This window comes from Panthera tigris, chromosome X (genome assembly GCF_018350195.1).
Source record: "Panthera tigris isolate Pti1 chromosome X, P.tigris_Pti1_mat1.1, whole genome shotgun sequence".
Classification (NCBI taxonomy): Eukaryota; Metazoa; Chordata; class Mammalia; order Carnivora; family Felidae; genus Panthera; species Panthera tigris.
Genome location: NC_056677.1, coordinates 87108090 through 87128107, shown reverse-complemented (window position 1 = coordinate 87128107; position 20018 = coordinate 87108090). Strand labels below are relative to the sequence as shown.

The window sequence follows — 20018 nt, the reverse complement described above, 5'->3', positions numbered from 1 at the left end:
AAGCAGCAGAATTCGGCCCTACTGTCATATATAGTATTTACCTAGCACAGGCTATGTGTGGTGTGACCCACACTTTCCCCATGCTTACATTGTGTCTATGCTCTGTGCCAAAGCCACAAAGTAGTGCATGTTATATCTGCATTCATTCACCTGTGTACTTCAAGGGCACAGTCATTTCCACATAACAGGTTTTGGATAGCTCAAATACTTGCCATGACATTTTCAATCTGTAAGAAGTTCTTAGGATAGGAAGTACAATGTCTTCCAGTAGCTGCTCTTCGGTCTTATCCTCTAACTTGAGCCTTGAGCATGGCAGTATAGACAGTTTGAATAAGTCCTGCTGGATAACAGAATATTTGCTCATAGATGACCACCTATCAAGTGACTTTAAAACCATACTTTTATATAGCACTTTACATCACCCTTTTCAGAGGTAATATCCCAATTTTACAGATGAGAAAACTGGCCTAGACCAGTTAAAGAAACTTACTGAAACTCACATAGTCTTGTAACTTGCCAAAGCAAAAATTCAAGTTCAGACTGCCTACTATGTTATATTGTTGATAACTGTGGGAACTGAGAAATCCAAACAGTATGACCCCCAAACCCATGATCTTTTTCTTTTTTGGTTCTGTGGTATAAGAAGGGTTCCCTTTAATAATAAAAATATTACTGACAGGCAATATAATCATGTGGTTCAAAATTCAAAGGGTACAAAAAGTGAAGGGTTTTTTCCCCCACTCTTGTCCCTAACCATCCAGCTCCCCTATCTGGAAACATTCACTTATCACTTGTATATATGTTTTCCCAGAGGTATTTGATTCATTCACAAGCAAATGCATACCTATAATCCCCTCTTTTTTTTTTTTTTTACTCAAATGGAAGCATACTATAGATATTGTTCTGCACCTTGCTATTGCACTAGACATATTTTAGATTGCTCACTAGCAGTCCTTAGAGAATGCTGTCATGCTTGGGACTGCTGCATAGTTTTCCACTAAATGGGTTTATTACATTTGTGGGTAATTAAGCTGTTTGCAACATCTTGTTATTAGATATGATGTTGCAGCAAATAATTATATATATATACATATGTATTTTATATATACATGTATGAAATTTATACACATACATATATATTTATACATATATAAACATAACACACATACTTGAGGATGCATAGTATTGAGAATACTATTCATAGAGGTTGAATTTCTGCTCTAAAGGGAATGGGCATTTATGGTTTCAATTGTATCCTCATGCTGCCTTCCATACATGTTGTACCAATTTATGTTCTTACCAGCAGTGTAATGAGTGATTATTTTCCCACGATCTCACCAAAAGTAATGTGTTCTGAAACTTTAAAAAAGAAACTATTTTTTAGAACAGTTTTAGATTTACAGAAAAGTTGCATAGTACAGAGTTCTGTATACCGCCACTCAGTTAACCCTTGGTGTTAACATCTTATATAACTGGCATATTTGTCACATGAAACGAATCTTATTAACTAAAGTGCATAGTTTATTCATATTTTTTTTAGTTTTTACCTAGAGCCCTTTTTCTGTTCCAGAGTGCCATCCAGGATACCACATTACATTTAGTCTTCATGTTTCCTTTGGTTTCTTTGGTTGGCAGATTCTCAGAATTAACCATGTTTTTGATGACCTTGTCAGTTTCAAAGAGTCCAGATCATGTATTTTATAGTCAGTGTACTTTGAAATTTACATCTCACTTATAAGTGAGATTAGACATCTTTATTTTCCAATACTTAGGGACATTTGTATTTCCATTTCTGGGAACTCAGAGCGCATGTTCTTGACCACTGTGTTATACCTCTCTCTTGATTCAACACAATTACCAATAAAACATTCACAGGCCTGAATTCACATAGACTTCAAATTCTCAAGATAGGCAGTACAATGTCTCATAAGCCTCTGTAACAGATAGAGGAGAACCGTTAGTGCAAATTATGTGTCAAACTTGTGTCTGATAACTGGCTACCCTGCAGAGGATGGACTAAGGGGCCCACTGGACACAGAAGGTAGGCCAGATAACAAGTCCTTGAAAGCAAAAGCAGGGTTGATAGGGGCACATTGAAGGAAAAGTAGAGGAGCCAGGATTTGGTGATATTGATTGAGTCAGTCAAGAAGTCAAAGCTTTATGAGCTGGATATTTTGGGTGTTGTCCTTAACCCGTAGGAGAAATATTTGAACTTACAATACACCGGTTATTCAGTAGGTACTCTTGTGTTTCGGTTTCTTTAGCTTTGCGCGACTACAATTCCCAGAGCCCCGCACTCCACCACAATCCCCTTAGAGTCGGCCGCACGGAGTTCTGGGACTTGAAGTCCGCGGCCTGTTCAGCCAAGTTAGAGATAGGGGCCTGTGGAAACATGAAGAGGTAAGGGCTTGTCTGAGAGCAGGCGACAAAGGGAGCTCTCTTCTACCTTTTAACATTGAAAATAGATTTTATGACTTTGTGTTTGGGGTATGTCACGTTCTCGGGATGCGGTTACGTGTGAGCTGGAAGACAAAGGAGGAGGGAGGAGGGGAAACGGGCTAGATAGGCCTGCAGGGAGAAGTTCAGGAAGGGCCGCCGTCGCCGCCGCTTCCCGTAGGAATGCCTTGCCCGCACGGGCATCTAGGCCACGGCGCCGGCCCCGGGAGCTGCACGGATGCCGTGGCTTCTTACAGCTTCAGACGGACCCACCCAGGTAAAAAATAAAAATAAAAAAAGGGTGTTGGCCGACTGATGCCCAGCGCCGGAGAAACCCAGGCCGGCTCCTCCCTGTCCCTCCCTACCTCCACCTCATCCTCCGAAAGGGGCTCGGCGTGGGCGCCTTTTTTCTTTTCTTTCTTTCTTTTTTTTTTTTTTTTCAGTGTTTGTGTACTAAAGAAGACTTCTTTGGGCCTCGAAGGGCATGTAGCGCTTTCAGATCTTAACGTAAGCTACTGATACACTTTGTGTCTAAAAATTTAGACGGAAAGTACAAAACCGGCTCCATGAATCATAGGAAAAGCACCGCTGTAAGCAGCTCCCCCTACTGGTTCTGTAAGGGAATGGCATCTTTAACTTGGCTCGTCATTGTTGAAAGCCTGAGCTTCACAATTGTTTGACAGCACACAATGCTTTTTGAAAAAGATCCTCCTTAAATTGGTTTTGGATTCACTGCAAAGTAGAAAGATCACTCGGGAATAGGACGGTTCATTTAAAGTTCTTCTGATATTATGCTCTCCTGTACTGTCAGTTTCTGCATCTTTTAAAAAACCGTTTCTGATTTTCCCTGCCTCAAAATAATTTTTAAAAAATGCTTATTATGATATATTTCGTATATGAAAAATTATATATATATATACATATATATATATATATTCAGTTTAAAGAATAGTAATAGACTGGCACCCACCACAGCCTTTAGAAATAGAACATTAATTAGCAGTATCTTAGAAGTCCCTTCCCTGATTGCTTCTCCTCCCTCTCCTCTCCCTGAGGGGACCACTATCCCGAATTCGGCGTTAATCCTTCCCTTGCTTTTTTAAAAAACTAGGTTAGCCACATATGAATTTATGTGCTACTTTCATCCATTTTTCAACTGTATGTGAATGGACACATATTGTGTGAATATTTCTGTGACTTGCTTTTTTTTTTTCACTCTGCGTGATTCATGGGCACTGATGTAGTTAGCTATGGTTTATTCCTTTCAAAGCCACTTTAAACTTAGCAAGAACTTTCAGAATTTTAAATAACAAATACAAATTTAGATACTTAAAAGGAAGTTTTTAAAAAACCTGGGCCTGAGGATATTCTAAAATTTTCTAAAATAGGTCTCAGTCTTTCTAGAGCATGGGAATCTTGCTTATAATTAGGAGAGTGCATCATAACCCGAATAGTAAAGGATTATTATAGGTATTTAATGTTTGCTTTTCTCCTGGAATTAACTCATTTTTGTTTTTGTCACCTGTTGTTGTATACTCCACTGGTGCAGCTATTTCTTCACACTCTTTTTTTAAATTTTTTTTAACATTTTATTTTTGAGAGAGAGAGAGATGGAGTGCAAGTGGGGGAGGGGCAGAGAGAGAAAGAGAGAGACACAGACTCCGAAGCAGGCTCCAGGCTCCAAGCTGTCAGCACAGAGCCCTACATGGGGCTCAAACTCATAAACCGCGAGATCATGACCTGAGCCGAAGTCGGACACCTAACCGACTGAGCCACCAAGATGCCCATTTTACTTTTATAATAAGAGTTTTCAGCTATTTAGGGTTGACTAGCTTATATTAGCATTGCCTAGATTTCTACACAGTAGTGCGTAAGCTATAAAATGTTATGACCTCTTTGCATTTGTTTCTATACTCTCTTCTTTGGAGAGTGCCTCCTCTTTCACAGCTCCAGATCCTGCCCACACAGATGACTTGAGATTTCCATCTTCAGCCTCAGACTCTCGTCTATATAATTTTTCCAGCTCTCACTTTCCTGTTAGCCAACCTCACTTATACTGGCACCTCTGAGTCAATATGTCTTTGAAGTATTCCTGATACTTCATGCTGGTGTTTCAGTTGTAATGGGTAGTTTGACTCCACTTGGCTAAGGCAACATGGACTTTCTCATTTCCAAACTGCTTATTGCTTCTTGGATCTTCCTCTTTCCTTTATTGGTACCATGTTCTCTTAAGTTATACAGCTTGAAATTTCAGGGTTATCTTTGACTTCTCCCTTACCCCTACCTTCAAAAGGCTTCACTCCTCTAACTCCCCACTTTTCTGTTCCACTATTACCACTCCAGTGTATACTTTCATCGCCTTATACTTGATAAATTTAAAGAGTTTCCTAACTAGTCCTTCTGGTTTCTTTCCTGTGAATCCACAAGGCATATTGTAACCACATTCATTTTCCTAAACCATCATTTGTATCATGTTACTTAACTGCCTAATTGCTTTCTAATACCTATATAGGAAGGTCCAGGCCCCTTAGTTGGTGTATGTAAGGCCAGTTACAATCTGAGTCTAATTACCCCCTCAAAGATCATCTCCCAGTGCTCATATGTGTGAATGCCAGCTAAATTGAACTTCGTATTATTCCCCCAGAACATATTTCTGTCTCTTCTTACTCATTCTCCCTGATCTTTCCTTCATCATACCCAGTCCTTCAAATGCCAATTTAAGAATTATCTTTCCGGAGTCTTCATTTTGTCACCCTAGCTCCCAAGTATCTCCTTCTATATGAATTCCTACTAATTTGGCATATCCTTCTTTGTGTTGCTCTTCTCTTCTCTCTCTCTCTACCTCCCTCCCTCTCTCCTCCCCACCCCACAACAGGCACATGCACGTAACATGTACACACATGTTTCTCCCTAAATAAATTGCAAGCTTCTTGAGGATGGGGACAATGTCTTGAATATCGTCGACTCCATCAGTACCTAACACAGTGCATTGTGTGTAAGTGGATATTTAGTCAATGTTTGTGGGATGAATGATAAAGGGCATCAAATAGTTAGAAAAGTGTCTTCAAACAAATGGGTTCACTACCAGTAGATAATATAAAGAATATACTTTGAGACTCACTGTTGCTTCTACTTTCTACATATATTCTTATATCTACTCCAGGATAAATAGCTGTGTGAAGAGTGGTGAGCATGTCCTGGAGGAGTTGGAAACAGAAGGCGAGAGGCAGCTGAAAAGCCTCCTTCAGCATCAACTTGATACCTCTGTCTCCATTGAGGAGTAGGTATTGATTTTGCAAACAGGTAGAGTATCATAGACCCTTACCTCCAGGAAGCAGATCCCTCTTAAAGCCTGGATGGAACACTCCTCTCCCTCCCCACTTTCCTTGTCCAACTTCTACTTATTAGGCAACATTTTGCTTCTGTGTCTCTTCCTCTGGGAGGCCTCCCGTATCCCACTAAGTCTGGGTTAAGTACTTTCCTCTGTCTTCCCTTAACATACCTAGCACTTATAACCCAATATGATCATTGCCTGTTTACTTGCTTCTCTTCCACTTTTCTTCTACAAAGGCAGAAACCACTTGTGGTTTTTTTACTGTTAAATCCTCAGTACCTAGCCCAGCGATGTATAGTAGGTACTCAATAAATAAAGATTTGATCCAGTCGTTTATTGGTCCTGGGTGTGGGGAATATTGATGGACTTCTATATCATTGCATGGTTGCTTCAACCTAGAAATAGGACATGAGAGAGAAATTGCTGATGAGTTTCATTGGGCCTCTTCTAATGGTGAGCCCCATTTCTGAAAACTGTGGTAACTTGAAGATGTTCTTACTTTCATCCTGCTTGTTCTGCAGATGTGTGTCTAAGAAAGAGAGCTTTGCTCCCGGTACTATGTACAAGCCCTTTGGGAAGGAAGCAGCTGGGACCATGACTTTGTCCCAGTTCCAGACACTGCATGAGAAGGACCAGGAAACTGCTTCTCTTCGGGAGCTAGGGCTCAATGAAACAGAAATCTTGATCTGGAAGAGCCACGTTTCAGGTGAAAAGGTGAGTGGGACCTTTTGTTTTTTTTGCTGGAGAATAAAGAGCAAGATCTCTTCCTTTGGCCCTGAAAACCTTTTCATGTTTAGTTCTTACAAAACTGAGCTTTCTGTTGGATTCTTCTTTGGTTTCTGTGCGAGGAACCTTGCTAAAGGGCAGCCCTTCCTTGACTTTTTAGCTCACACGTCTATGAATGATCATTCCGTGTCCTACATTGTCTTCTTTCTTATCTCAGACATTAGACCATCACTTTCAGGGTGTGTCCTCTATGATATATGTCATCGCATTTCTCTGGTTCCAGAAGACAAGACTGAGGGCAACACCTGAAGCAATACAGAACCGTCTTCAAGATATTGAAGAAAGGATCTCGGAGCGTCAGCGCATCCTTTGCCTGCCACAGAGATTTGCCAAGAGCAAACAACTGACCCGGCGTGAAATGGAAATAGAAAACTCTTTATTCCAGGGAGCTGATCGGCACTCCTTCCTCAAGGCTCTTTATTACCAAGGTATGTGATCGCCACTGACTTTGACATGCTGTTTCGCTGAGAGGAAGATTTAACAGCAGGGCATTAAATGTGAAAAGTTAGTGAAAGGAGTAGGGGAGAGAAACTATCACTGTCCTTGAGGAATGCAGAAAGCCCCATGACAGAGACAAATGTACACAGTCAGTTGTGATACAACATGGAAATTACTGTTACAGAGATGTGAATAAAATGCTACGGGAGCGCAGAACACAGAACATCTCAGTCTAGTTGAGGGGGGAGTCAGGAGTTGACCTTTGTACTAAGTCTTGACAGCTCAACAGTCAACTGTCAGGTAAATAAGGGGCAGGGGGCATGACAGACAGTAGGTGAATAGGAGCAGGTTTGTGGAAGGGCCTGATGCATCTAGGGAACAGTGAAAAGTTCATTGTGGCAGGAGGCATAGGGCACAGCAGGGGATGAGAGAGAGTGATACTGGAAAGGTAGGTGAGGCTAGATTGTGATGGGTCTTTGGTCTGAACTATAAATTAGCACAAAGTCTATAGATAAATGGTGTGTGTCTTAACCAGAGAGTATTAGTTTAACAGATGAGTTTTGCTAGGCACTGTGGCAGGTGCACGGAAGCTTAAGAAATCATTCCTGACTTCTAGTGAGTAAAGTTCTGGTTGGAGCGAGAACCATGTAACGTTTAGTAACAACGCTAGATGCAGTTGTTAGGTGCCATTGGAGTTCATTGGAGAGAAAGGCCTCTGTGCATTGGCATGACTGAAGAAGGCCTCTCAGAGGAGGTAAGATTTAAACATTCCTTTAATACTACCTATTCCTTAGTAAGGAGAAGGAAAGGCATTTTATTTGCAGATGGTGGTGTGGGCACACCAGCATGTCTAAGGCTGTTGTGAGAGACAAGGTTAGAAAGGTAGCTAAATGTTTTGAACTTTATTTGGTTAGTTAGTTATACTGAGTTAGTTATTCAGTTACTTAGTTTGGATATGGTTCCAGGATTTTGAGCCAGGAGTAATGTGATAAAAGCAGTATTTGAAAATGATTAATCTGGTTTCCAATAAACAGGATGAGAGAGAGAAAGAACTGGGAGCAGGGAGAATGATTTAGGAGGTCTTATAGTCATGTAGGCATGAAGATCTAGACTAGGATGATTGCAGTGGTACTGGAAAGAGAGGCAGGTATGGTTATAAGAGACATCACCAAGAAGAACTGGTTAAACTTATTGCCTGAGAGTGAAGGAAGAGGGTCAAAGGAGAGGTCAAAGGTAACCCAGCTGTTTTAGTCTGTGTGCCTTTAACAGCTGGCAAAATTAAGAAAGTCTTTATGAGGAAATTCTGACGGAAGGCTAGGAGTTTGATTTTAAACATGTTGAATTGGTAAGAATGGCAGCATCATGAAATACCCATACTGAGGAAGCCATTGGAAAAGCAGGAGTAAAGCTCAGGGGAGAGGTCAGAGCTGGATGCACAGAATTGGGAATCATGTACGCTTAGGTGGTACATAAAGCCCTGAGAACGAATGAATGCGTTGTTACAGGCAGAGAGAACATAGACATGGAAGAGCAGCGGTGAAGGAAGGAATGAAAGAACACGTGAACAGGGTTTTGTGGAGAGACCTAGCCTACTGATTAAGAACATGGGCTCTGGTGGCAGACCGCTGGAACAATCCTGGCTCCCCCACTTACTAGCTTGTTATAAGATGTTGGGCAAGTTACCGCTCTATGCTTCAGTTTCTTCATCTTGTAAAATGAGAATAGAAGTAGTGTCTATATTATAGGGTTGTTAGGAGGCTTAAGTGAGGTAATAACATGTAAATCACTTAGAGCAGTACCTGGTATTTGGGGTGGGTGGGTGGTGTATGAATCTGTTCTTTTTCTTATCTTTGAAACTCCTTGCTTTAAACCTTCACAGCATACCACAAAAAGACAAGTGCAGACAAGTACATGACCTCAATGAAGAGGAAGATAAAATTAGGCACAAAAGGCAAGTCGAGAGTTTTCTTACAGTGTTAGCTTTAGGAATGTAACATAGGGTCCCAGACTTCTAAATTGAGTGCTTATTTAATTCCATATTCAGTATATGACAATGTTTATAGGAAATGATCCAGAGGGAGCATATTATCCTGATGTAGAATATTAAAGTGAGGAGTTAGTAGAAGTTGTAAAATTTTACATTTAGTGTTGTTGATTTTTTTCTCTATACCTGTAAGTTATTGTATCAGACGTAAAGTGAACTTAATGATTTTTAGATCCTGTTTCACAACTAATTCTGAATATTTTTATTAATCACTAAAGTATAACTATTGATAATGATATGATAGTAATATTTTCTTTTTAAAATGAACTTACAATAAAATTGCCTGGTTTTTTCTTTTTTTTTCTTGGTGTACAATTCTATGAATTGTAAATCATGTAAATCATGTAGATTCATGTCACCACCACCACAATCAAGACGGAAAACAGCTCCATCACCCTAAAAATCCCTCATACCATCCATTGATAGTCACCCCCAACTCCACCCATAATCTCTGGCAATCCCAGATCTGTTCTCCATTACTGTAGTTTTGTCTTTTAAAGAACGTCACATAAACAGAATCGTACAATATGTCATCTTTTGAGAGTGGCTTCTTTCATTTAGTGTAATGCCTCTGAGAGTCATCCAAGTCGTGTGTGTTGATAGCTCATTCATGTTGCTGGATAGCATTCCATTCTATGGGTATTCCAAAGTTTGTTTATTCATCCACCCATTGAAGTACGTTTGGGCTGTTTCCAGTTTATGGTGATGATGAATAATACTGATATGAACATTTTTGTACAGGTTTTTGTGTGAACATAAATTTTTATTTCTCTAAGGTAAATATCTAGGAGTGGGATTACTGGGTCCTATGGTAAGTGTCTGTTTAACTTTATAAGAAACTGCCAAACCATTTTCCAGAGTGGCTGAACCATTTTGCATTCCTACCAGCAATGTACGAGAGTTCCAGTTGCTCCTCATCTTTGTCAACCTTTGGTATCATTGGTATTTATTTTAGTTCTTCCGATAGCTATGAAGTGGTATCTCATTGTAGTTTTAATTTGCATTTCCTTAATGGCTAATGATGTTGAACATCTTTTCATATGCTTATTTGCTACCCTTATATCCTGTTTGCTGAAGTGTCTGTTCAAATCTTTTGCTGTTTTTTAATTGGGTTGTTTCTTTTCTTTCTGGCTTTTGAGAGCTCTTTATGTATTCCAAATGCAATTCTCCGTTGGATATATGATTTACAAAAATTTTATCCCAGTCTGTAGCTTATCTTTTCATTCTCTCGACAGTGTCTTTTGCAGAACAGACTTTTTTTTTCATCATGGTAAAATACACCTAACATAAAATTGACCGTTTCAACCATTTTTTCAGTGTACAATTCTGTGGCATTAAGTATATTCACACTGCTCTGAAACCATCATCACTATCCATCTCCCTGACTTTTTCATCTTCCCAAACTGAAATTCCGTACCCGTTAAACACCATTCCCTTTTATACTCCCCCTTTTTGCCCCTGGCAAACACCATTCCTTCTGTCTCTGTGAATTCGACTACTTTAGGTACCTCAGATACGTGGAATCCTACAATATTTGTCCTGTTTCTGGCTTATTTCACTTAGTATAATGTCTTCTAGGTCATCTGTGTGCCAGAATTTCCTCCCTTCTTAAGGCTGAATAGTATTCCATTGTATGTATTTACCACAGTTTGTTTATCCCTTCATCTGTCAGTAGTAACTTGTGTTGCTTCTACCGTTTGGCTGTTGTGAATAATGCTGCTATGAAACTGGATGTACAAGCGTCTGTTCAAGTCCCTGCTTTCAGATGTTTTGAGCATATACCCAGAAGTGGAATTGCTGGATCATATGGTAATTCTGTATTTCATCTTTTGAGGAACCACCATACTGTTTTCCATAGAGGCTGTATCATTTGACATTCCCACCAGCAGTAAACAAAGATTCCAATTTTCCCACACCGTTGCCAACACTTCATTTCTTTTTTTCTTTTTTGTAAGAGCTATCCTAATGAGTGTGAAGTGGTATTTCACTGTGGTTTTGATTTGCATTTCCCTAAAGACTGGTGATGTGCATCTTTTCGTGTGCTTTTTGGCTATTTATGTATCTTCTTTTGAGAAATGTTTATTTAAGTACTTTGCCCATTATCTAAACTGGTTGTTTATTTATTTATTGTTGAGTTGTGGGATTTTTTTGTATATTCTATATATTGATTCTCTTATCAGATAAATAATTTGCAAGTATTTCCCTTCATGGGTTGCCTTCTCACTCTATTGATTGTGTCCTTTGATGTGCAAAAGTTTATATTTTTGATAGTCTTATTTGTCAGTTTTTTCTTTTGTTACCTATGCTTTTTGGTGTCAAAGCCAATAAATCATTGCCAAATATAATGTCATAAAGGTTTTTTCCTATGTTATCTTCTGAGCGTTTTATAGTTTTAGCTCTTACATTTGAGTCTTTGGTCTATTTTGAGTTAATTTTTTTGTATGAGTTATAAGGTAAGGATCCAACTTTATTTTTTGCATGTTGCTATCCAGTTTTCCCAATACTACTTGTTGAAAAGATCGTCCTTTACCCATTGAATGTTCTTAGCTCCCTCTCCAGAATTCATTTGACCATAAATACAAAAGTCTGTTCCTAGGCTGTCCATTCTATTCCATTAGTATACATGTCTGTCTTTATGCCAGTGTTACACTGTTTTAATTATTGTAGATTTGTAGTAAGTTTTGAAGTCAGGAAGTGAGACCTCCAACTTTGTTCTTCTTTTCCAAGAATTTCACCGCTGAGGAACCCTTGAGATACCATATGACTATTAGGATGGATATTTCTATTTCTAGAAAAAATGTCATTGGGATTTTGATAGAGATTACACTGAATCTATAGATCACTTTGAGTAGTATTGACAGCTTAACGGTATATTAAGTCTTCAGTCCATGAACATGGGGTATCTTTGCATTATTTGTATCTTTAATTCTTTCAGCAGCATTTTGTAGTTTTTAGTACACAAGTTTTTTGCCTCAGAACAAATGTTTTAAATTTTGATAAAATCCAATTATCCAATTATCAGGTTTTTCTTTCATGTATCATCTTTTTTTTTTTACATGTCTAAGAACTCTTTGTCTAACAACAGATTATGAGTAAGATTTCTTCTTTGTTTTCCTTAAAGAGTTTCAGAGTTGTATATTTTACATTTAGATCTATGATCTTTTTGACTTGATGCTTATATATAAGTGTGGGGTTTAGGTTAAGGTTCACTTTTTGCTTATGAATTTCCAGTTGTTTCAGCATACATTGAAGAGAGTATTCTTTCTCCATTTTCTTTCTTTTGCATTTTTGTCAGAAATAAATTGGCCATATGTTTGTGTTAATAATTAACTTCATGACAAATGATAAAAGATTGAAATCTTTCCCCAAGTATCAGGAAGAAGGCAAAGATGTGCACTCTTGCCACTTCTATTCACAGTTAAATGAAATTAGAAATCAATAATACAAGGACATTTAGAAAATGTACAAATATGCAGAAATTAAACAACACTTTACTAAATAACAAATGGGTCAAAAAGAAGTCACAGGGGACATTAGAAATTACTTTGAGACAAATGAAAATAAAACTTAACATACCAAAACTTATATAATACAGTAAAAGCAGTGTTTGGGAGCATATTTATAGTTATAAATGCCCATATTAATAAAGATGAAAGGTCTTAAATTAATAACCAAAAACTTTCACCTTGAAAACTACAAAAATTAAAAAAAAGAACTACAAAAATTTGTCCAAATCCTTAGAATGTGTAATACCAAGAGTGAACTGTAATGTAAACTATAGACTTTGGGTAATCATGGTGGGTCAATGTAGATTCATTAGTTGTAACATATGTATCACTCTGATGGGGGATATTGTTAATGGGATAGGTTGTGCACGTGTGGGGATGGGAGGTATGTGGGAAATCTGTGTACCTTCCCCTCAATTAATTCTACTGTGAACCTATAATTGCTCCAAAAACAATTTTAAACAAGTCTTTTAAAAGAACCTACAAAAAGAGTGAACTAAACTCGCATCAAGCTGAAGGAAGAAAACAATAAAGGCTAGAGCACAAAATAAAAAAAGTAGAGAAAATCGACAAAACCAAAAGTTGGTCCTTTGGAAAGATCAACAAAATTCATAATCCTGTAGCTAGACTTACTAAGGAAAAAAGAAGAAAGAAAAACTTCTTATACCCTGCTCTACTTTTATTCTTTTTTGTCATGCAAAAAAATATCTTTTTCCATCCTTTCACTTTCAATTATTTTTTTTTAAACCTAAAGTGTATCTCTTGTAGACAGCAAATAGTTAGGTCATGTTCCTTTTTTAATTCCTTCTTCCAATTGAGTATTTAGTTCATTTATATTTGATATATTTAATTGGAGTCCTGTGATAAGATTTGCATTTTCCATTTTGTTATTTGTTTTCTGAATGTCATATCTTTTTTGTTCCTCTGTTATTCCATTTATTCCTTTATTTATTTTTTTTATTTTAGAGGGAGAGAGAGCACAAGCAAAGGAGACCGGCAGAGGGATAGAGAGAGAGAATCTTAAGCAGGCTCCACACTCAGTGCAGAGCCCAATCTGGACCTCAATCCCACAACCCTGGGCTCATAAATCAAGAATCAGGTGCTCATCTGACTGAGCCACCCAGATACCCCATTCCTTCATATTAAATAGGTTTTTGCAGTATATAATTTTAATTGTTGCTTCTTTTACTGTTTTTTTTAGTTGCTTTCTTAATAGTTGCCCAGGGAATTATAATTAACAGCTTAAATTATTTTGTATTAATACAGCGTGATTTCAAAAATATTCAAAAACTTTGTCCTGTTTATCTCTGTCCTCTCCTTCCTATTTTGTACTACCATTGTCACACAAATTACATCTTTATAGATTTTTAAGCTCATTAACAAAGTTTTATACTTATTGCATTATGTAGATATCTTTTAGGTCAGACAGGACAAGAAAAAGAGCTACAAATACATTTATACTGTCTTTTTTTATATTTACCTATATAGTCAACTTTACTAATGTTCTTTCTTTGAGTTATCTTTGAGTATCCCATTTATTTCAGCCTGAAGTACTTTATAGTTTTCCTTGTAGGGTAGGTCTTGCAGTGATGAATTCTTTCAGTCTATGTTTATCTTGGCATGTCTTAATTTCTCCTTCAGTTTTCATGTATAGTTTTTTGCCAGACTGACAGTGAAGTTTTTGGTTGGTGATCTTTTTCTTTTAGCACATCAGATACGTCATCTTACTGCCTTCTGGCCCCTGTGGTTTCTGTTGAGAATTCAACTGTTGATGTTATTTGGGACTCCTTGTCCATGGTAAGTCTCTTCTCTCTTGCTGCAGTCAAGATTCATTCTTCATCTTTCGCTTTTGACAATTTGGCTACAGGTCTAAATGTCTCTTAGACTCCAAGTAGGCCCCTTTGAGTTTGTCCTACTTGGAGTCTGTCAAGGTTCTATAACATATAGATTAATGTTCTTCATCAATTTGAAAACGTTTTTAGGCATTCATTCTTCAAATATTCTTTGTGCCCCTCCTTCTTCTGAGATTTCCATTATGTGTATGTTGGTATGCTTGATGTTTGCCCACAGGTCTCTGAGGGTCTGTTATTTTTTCTTTATTCTTTCTTCTTTTTGCTCCTTAGATTGAGTAGTCTTCCTTAGATGAGTAGTCAACATATCTTCAAGTTTGCTGATTCTTCTGTCAGCCCAGATCTTTTGCTGAGCCCTTCTAGTATATTTTTCATTTCAGCTATTATACTTTTCAACTCCAGAATTTCTTTTTGGTTCTTTATTATAATTTCTGTCTCTTTATTTTTATTCCCTATTTGGTAAGCCATTCTGAAACATTCTTTTAGTTCTTTATATATGGTTTCCTTTAATTGTTTGAAGGACTTGTAACTGATTAAAGGTTTTGTCTGAGAAACGCAATATGCTTTCTCAGGAAAGTTTCTATTGACTGTTTCTTATTTCCTGTGTATGGGCCATACTCTCCTTTTCTTTCTTTTTTTTAAATTTAAATTCAAGTTAGTTATCATACAGTGTAGTCTTGGTTTCAGGAGTAGAACCCAGTGATTCATCTCTTACATATGACACCCAGTGCTCATCTCTAAAAGTGCCCTCCTTAATGCCCATCACCCATTTAGCTCATCCCCCCACCCACCTGTCCTCCAGCAACCCTCAGTTTGTTCTCTGTATTTAAGAGTCTCTTATGGTTTGCCTCCTTTTCTGTTTTTATCTTATTTTTCCTTCCCTTCCCCTATGTTCATCTGTTGTGTCTCTTAAATTCTACATATTAGTGAAATCTTTCTCTGACTGACTTATTTCACTTAGCATAATACCCTGTAGTTCTGTCCACATTGTTGCAAATGGCAAGACCTTACTTGATCACTGAGTAGTATTCCATTGTAATGTCTCCACCTTAGCTTAGGCTGCTGTAACAAAGTACCATCGACTGGGTAGCTTATTAACAATAGAGATTTCTCACAGTTCTAGAGGCTAGAAGTCTGAGATCAGGGTTCCAGTATGATCAGGTTCTGGTGATAGTCCGCTTTTGGGTTACAGGTGCTAACTTCTTGTTGCAACCTCGCATGTCAGAGAACAGGGAGAGGAAGCAAGCTCTCTCATGACTTCTATAAGGGCACTGATCCCATTCATGAGGGCTCCACCCTCATGACCTCATCTAATCCCAGTTACCTCCCAAAGGTCCTCACTTCCTCTGACCATCACATCACTGGTAGGGTTTCAACATATGAATTGGGGGAGGGGACACAAATATTCAGTCCATAGCAGTCTTACAATTTTTTTTGGTTACAAATTAGACATTTAAAATAACATAATGTGTCAACTCTGAAAATCAGTATCCCCCACATGCCTAGGGTTTGTTGTTGTTGCTATTTGTTTAGTGACTTGCTAGACTAATTCTGTAAATTTGAATTCTCTGTCATGTGCAGCCATTGAAGTCTGTACAGTTAGCATAGTGGTCTACTAATGATTGGAGAGAATTTTCCTTAAATACCTTTAACCAAAAAGTTCTACCAGCTTTTGTTGAGGGTGTGTGTGTGTGTGTGTGTGTGTGTGTGTGTGTGTTGGGTTACTCCTTCAGTGCTCAGGGAGGCAGTTTGCAACTCTGCCTTAGACTTCAGTTCCTGCTCATTCCTGCTCATACAGAGCCTTAAGGTCAGCCAGAGATGAGAGATTAGTGACTTCTTAGGCTCTAACTTTCCTGGGCATAGACATAGCCCAGCACATGTTTGTTACCTTCTAGAGTCCCAGGGGTATGTCTTAACTTTTCAAAGCAACTTATGGACATCTCATTCCCTGTTTTTCTTTCTTATTTATGATAAGAACACTTAACATTAAATCTACCCACTTAAACAAATTTTTGAGTGTACAATGCAGTGTTGTTAACTATAGGTACAGTGTTGTGTAAAAGGTCTCTGGAACTTAGTCATTTTGCATGGCTAAAACTTTATAACCTTTAAATAATAGCTCCTCATTTTCCCCCTCTCCTAGCCCCTGGGAACCACCATTATACTCTCTGCTTCTATGTGTTTGATTATCTTATATACCTTATGTAAGTTGTTTCATGCAATATTTGTCCTTTGTGACTGGCTTATTTCACTTAACATAATGTCTTTGAGGTTCATCTATGTTGTCACATGGCAGGATTTTCTTCTTTTTTAAGGCTGAATAATATTCCATTGTATATATATGCTACATTTTCTTTATTCATAAATTGATGGACATTTAGGTTGTTTCCACATCTTGGCTATCATGAATGGTGCTGCAATTAATATGTAAGTGCAGATGTCTCTTGCAGATTCTGATTTCAGTTCTTTTGAATAAATACTCAGAAGTAGGCTTGCTTTATAATATGGCATTTCTGTTTTGATCTTTTGCAGAAACTCCATTCTGTTCTCTGTAGCACTTACATCATTTTACATTCCCACCAAAAGTGTACAAAGGTTCCAGTTTTTCCAGATCCTCACCAACACTTGTTATATTTTGTTTTTTTTGATACTAGACATCCTAACAGTTGTGAGGTGATATCTCATTGTGGATTTGATTTACATTTCCCTGATGATTAGTGCTATTGAACACCTTTACATATACCTGTTGGTTATCTATATATCTTCTTTGGAGAAATGCCTATTCAAATACTTTGCACATTTTTTATCAGTTTTTTTTTTTAATTTTTAAATTATTTTTAAAAGTGTTTTTTAAGTTTTATTTATTTTTGAGAGAGACAGAGCAGGGGAGGGGCAGAGAGAGAGGGAGAGAGATAATCCCAAGCAGGCTCTGCACTGACAGGATAGAGACCAACATGGGGCTTGAACTCATGAACCATGAGATCATGACCTGAGGTGAGCCAAAGCCAAGAGTCGGATGTTTAACAGACTGAACCACCCAGGCGACCCTTAAATTATTTTCTAAAATTTGAATTCCAGTATATACAGTTTTATATTAGTTTCATAGGTTTTGTTTTTATGCCATTGAGTTGTAGGAGTTCCCTATATGTTTTGGATATTAACCCCTTATTAGATATATGGTTTAGAAATATTTTCTACCATTCTGTAGGTTGCCTTTTCACTCTCTTGTGTCTTTTGCTATGTAGAAGCTTTTTAGTTTTATAGCTCCACTTACCTGTTTTTGCTTTTGTTGCCTACACTTTTGGAATTATATTTAAGAACTCATTGCTAATACCAGTGTTAAGAGGATTTTTCTCTATGTTTTATTCTAGGAGTTTTAGAGTTTCAGGTAAGTCTTTAATCCATTTTTAACTGATTTTTGTGAATGATATAAAATAAGGGTTCCATTTCATTCTTTTTCCATTTCATTCTGGAGATTCAGTTTTCTAGCATCATTTGTTAAGGAGACAATCCTTTCCCCATCGTGTATTTCTGCCACTCTAGCCAAAGATCAGTTGACCATATACGTGAGGGTTTATTTATGGGTTTCTATTCTGTTCCACTGGTCTATATGTCTTTTTTGTTTTAAGTTTATTTATTTATTTTGAGAGAGAGAGAGAGTGCGCACGCACGAGAGAGTGTGAGCGTGCACGCAAGTGGGGGAGGGGCAGAGAGAGATTCCCAAGCAGACTCCACACTGTCAGCGTAGAACCTGATGCAGGGCTTGAAACCCACGAACCATGAGATCATGACCTGAGCTGAGGTTAAGAGTCAGACACTTAACTGACTGAGCCACCCACATGACCCTATATGTCTGTCTTGTATTTAATTTCCAGACTTACTAAAAGTTTAATTTTTTGGCAAATTTTGCTTTTATGGAAGAGCAGATTTTTCAAGGTCCTTACTCCAACATTCTGGAATTACTTTCTCTCCATTTTACTTTTATCCTATCTATATTACTATATTTGAAAGTGTGTTTCATAGGTTTTTTAAATTTTTTAATATTTATTTATTTTTGAAAGAGAGAGACAGAGTGTGAGCAGAATGGGGGAAGAGAGAGAGGGACACAGAATCTGAAGCAGACTCCAGGCTCCGAGCTGTCAGCACAGAGCCCCAATGTGGGGCTCAAACTCACGAATTGTGAGATCATGACCTGAGCCAAAGTCAGATACTTAACCAACTGAGCCACCCAGGCACCCCATCATAATTTTTAAACAAAGAGTTTCTTATAGGATGTAGTTGGGTTGGGGTTTTTTTTCCACTTTTTTATTGTGTTATCATTTACATAGCATTAAGCTCACTCATTTTAAATGTACAATTCAGTGATTTGTAGTGAGTTTACAGAGTTGGTCAACCATCATCACAATGTAGTTTTAGAACATTTCCATCACCCCACAAATTGTTCTCAATACCTTTTTCCTCTCCCAGCCCAGATAGCAACTAATCTATTGTCTCTCTATGGATTTGCCTATTCTCTCATTTCATATAAATGGAACCATATAATATGTAACCGTCTTTAACTTAACACAGTGTTTTGTTTTTGTTTTTGTTTTTTTTTTCAACGTTTTTTTTTTTAATTTATTTTTTGGACAGAGAGAGACAGAGCATGAACGGGGGAGGGGCAGAGAGAGAGGGAGACACAGAATCGGAAACAGGCTCCAGGCTCCGAGCCATCAGCCCAGAGCCTGACGCGGGGCTCGAACTCACGGACCGCGAGATCGTGACCTGGCTGAAGTCCGACGCTTAACCGACTGCGCCACCCAGGCGCCCCTTAACACAGTGTTTTTAATTATGCCTAGAATGAGTACTTTTCCTAGTACTGAGGGATTTCCTAGTACTGAGGGATTTGTATACAAGCTGAGTATATCTTCCACAGTCAGCCAAGCAGTTTACAGTTCCATCTTAGCCCTCACTTCCTATTTGTGCAGAGAGTTGAGATTAGTCAGAGGTAAGAGCTTAGGGTTGTTTTTTTTTCAGTCTTTCCTGAGCATGCATACAGCTCTGGCCATGTGGACAGGCCTGTGCACATGTGTAGCCTTTTAGATTCCTAGAAGAATGTTGGAGCTTTTCAGTGCCCTCTAAGGACATTTCATCTCCCAAGATTTCCTTCTGAGCTGTTTGTCAACCTATTATTTATCCCAGCTCCACCACCTCAGGCAGGGGAAAAATTCACCAGCTGCCTCAGACTATTATTTTTTTTAAGTTTATTTATTTCTTTTGAGAGAGAGTATGTGAGGGAGGGAAGGGGCAGAGAGAGAGGGAGAGAGGGAATCCCAAGCAGGCTCTAAAAGCTGACAGCACAGAGCCTAGTGCAGGGCTCAGTCTCATGAACCATGAGGTCATGACCTAAGCTGAAATCAAGAGTCAGATGCTTAACTGAGCCACCCAGGCGCCCCTGCCTCTGATTATTTTTGACAAAAGTTCTGGGAGAAAAGGCTCTTATTACTGGGTGGTGAACTTTGAGTCACATCAAGGAGAGCTTTGCTTGTGGAATCTTCCAGGGAGCCACTAGAAAGGCCATGTAATAACAGTTCTCTGACAATGGTGCTTTGAAGGAGCCCCAGCCCCATTCTTCCCTCTCCAGT

The 20018-nt window shown here is 38.3% G+C and overlaps 1 protein-coding gene across 3 annotated transcripts in view; it reads left to right on the top strand.

The window, feature by feature from the left end:
* Positions 1-2366: 2366 nt before the first annotated feature.
* Positions 2367-20018, top strand: part of RBM41 (RNA binding motif protein 41) — a 59233-nt gene continuing 41581 nt past the window's right edge. Inside the window, exons 1-4 of one of the 3 annotated variants that reach the window (XM_042974506.1) lie at positions 2367-2400; positions 5600-5716; positions 6292-6484; positions 6783-6984. In XM_042974506.1, coding sequence (XP_042830440.1) covers positions 2393-2400; positions 5600-5716; positions 6292-6484; positions 6783-6984 — 520 coding nt within the window. In that variant the 5' untranslated portion in view covers positions 2367-2392. Of the gene's footprint in view, positions 2714-5599; positions 5717-6291; positions 6485-6779; positions 6985-20018 lie in introns of all 3 variants that reach the window. The other 2 variants (XM_042974504.1, XM_042974507.1) reach the window with 2 other exon arrangements.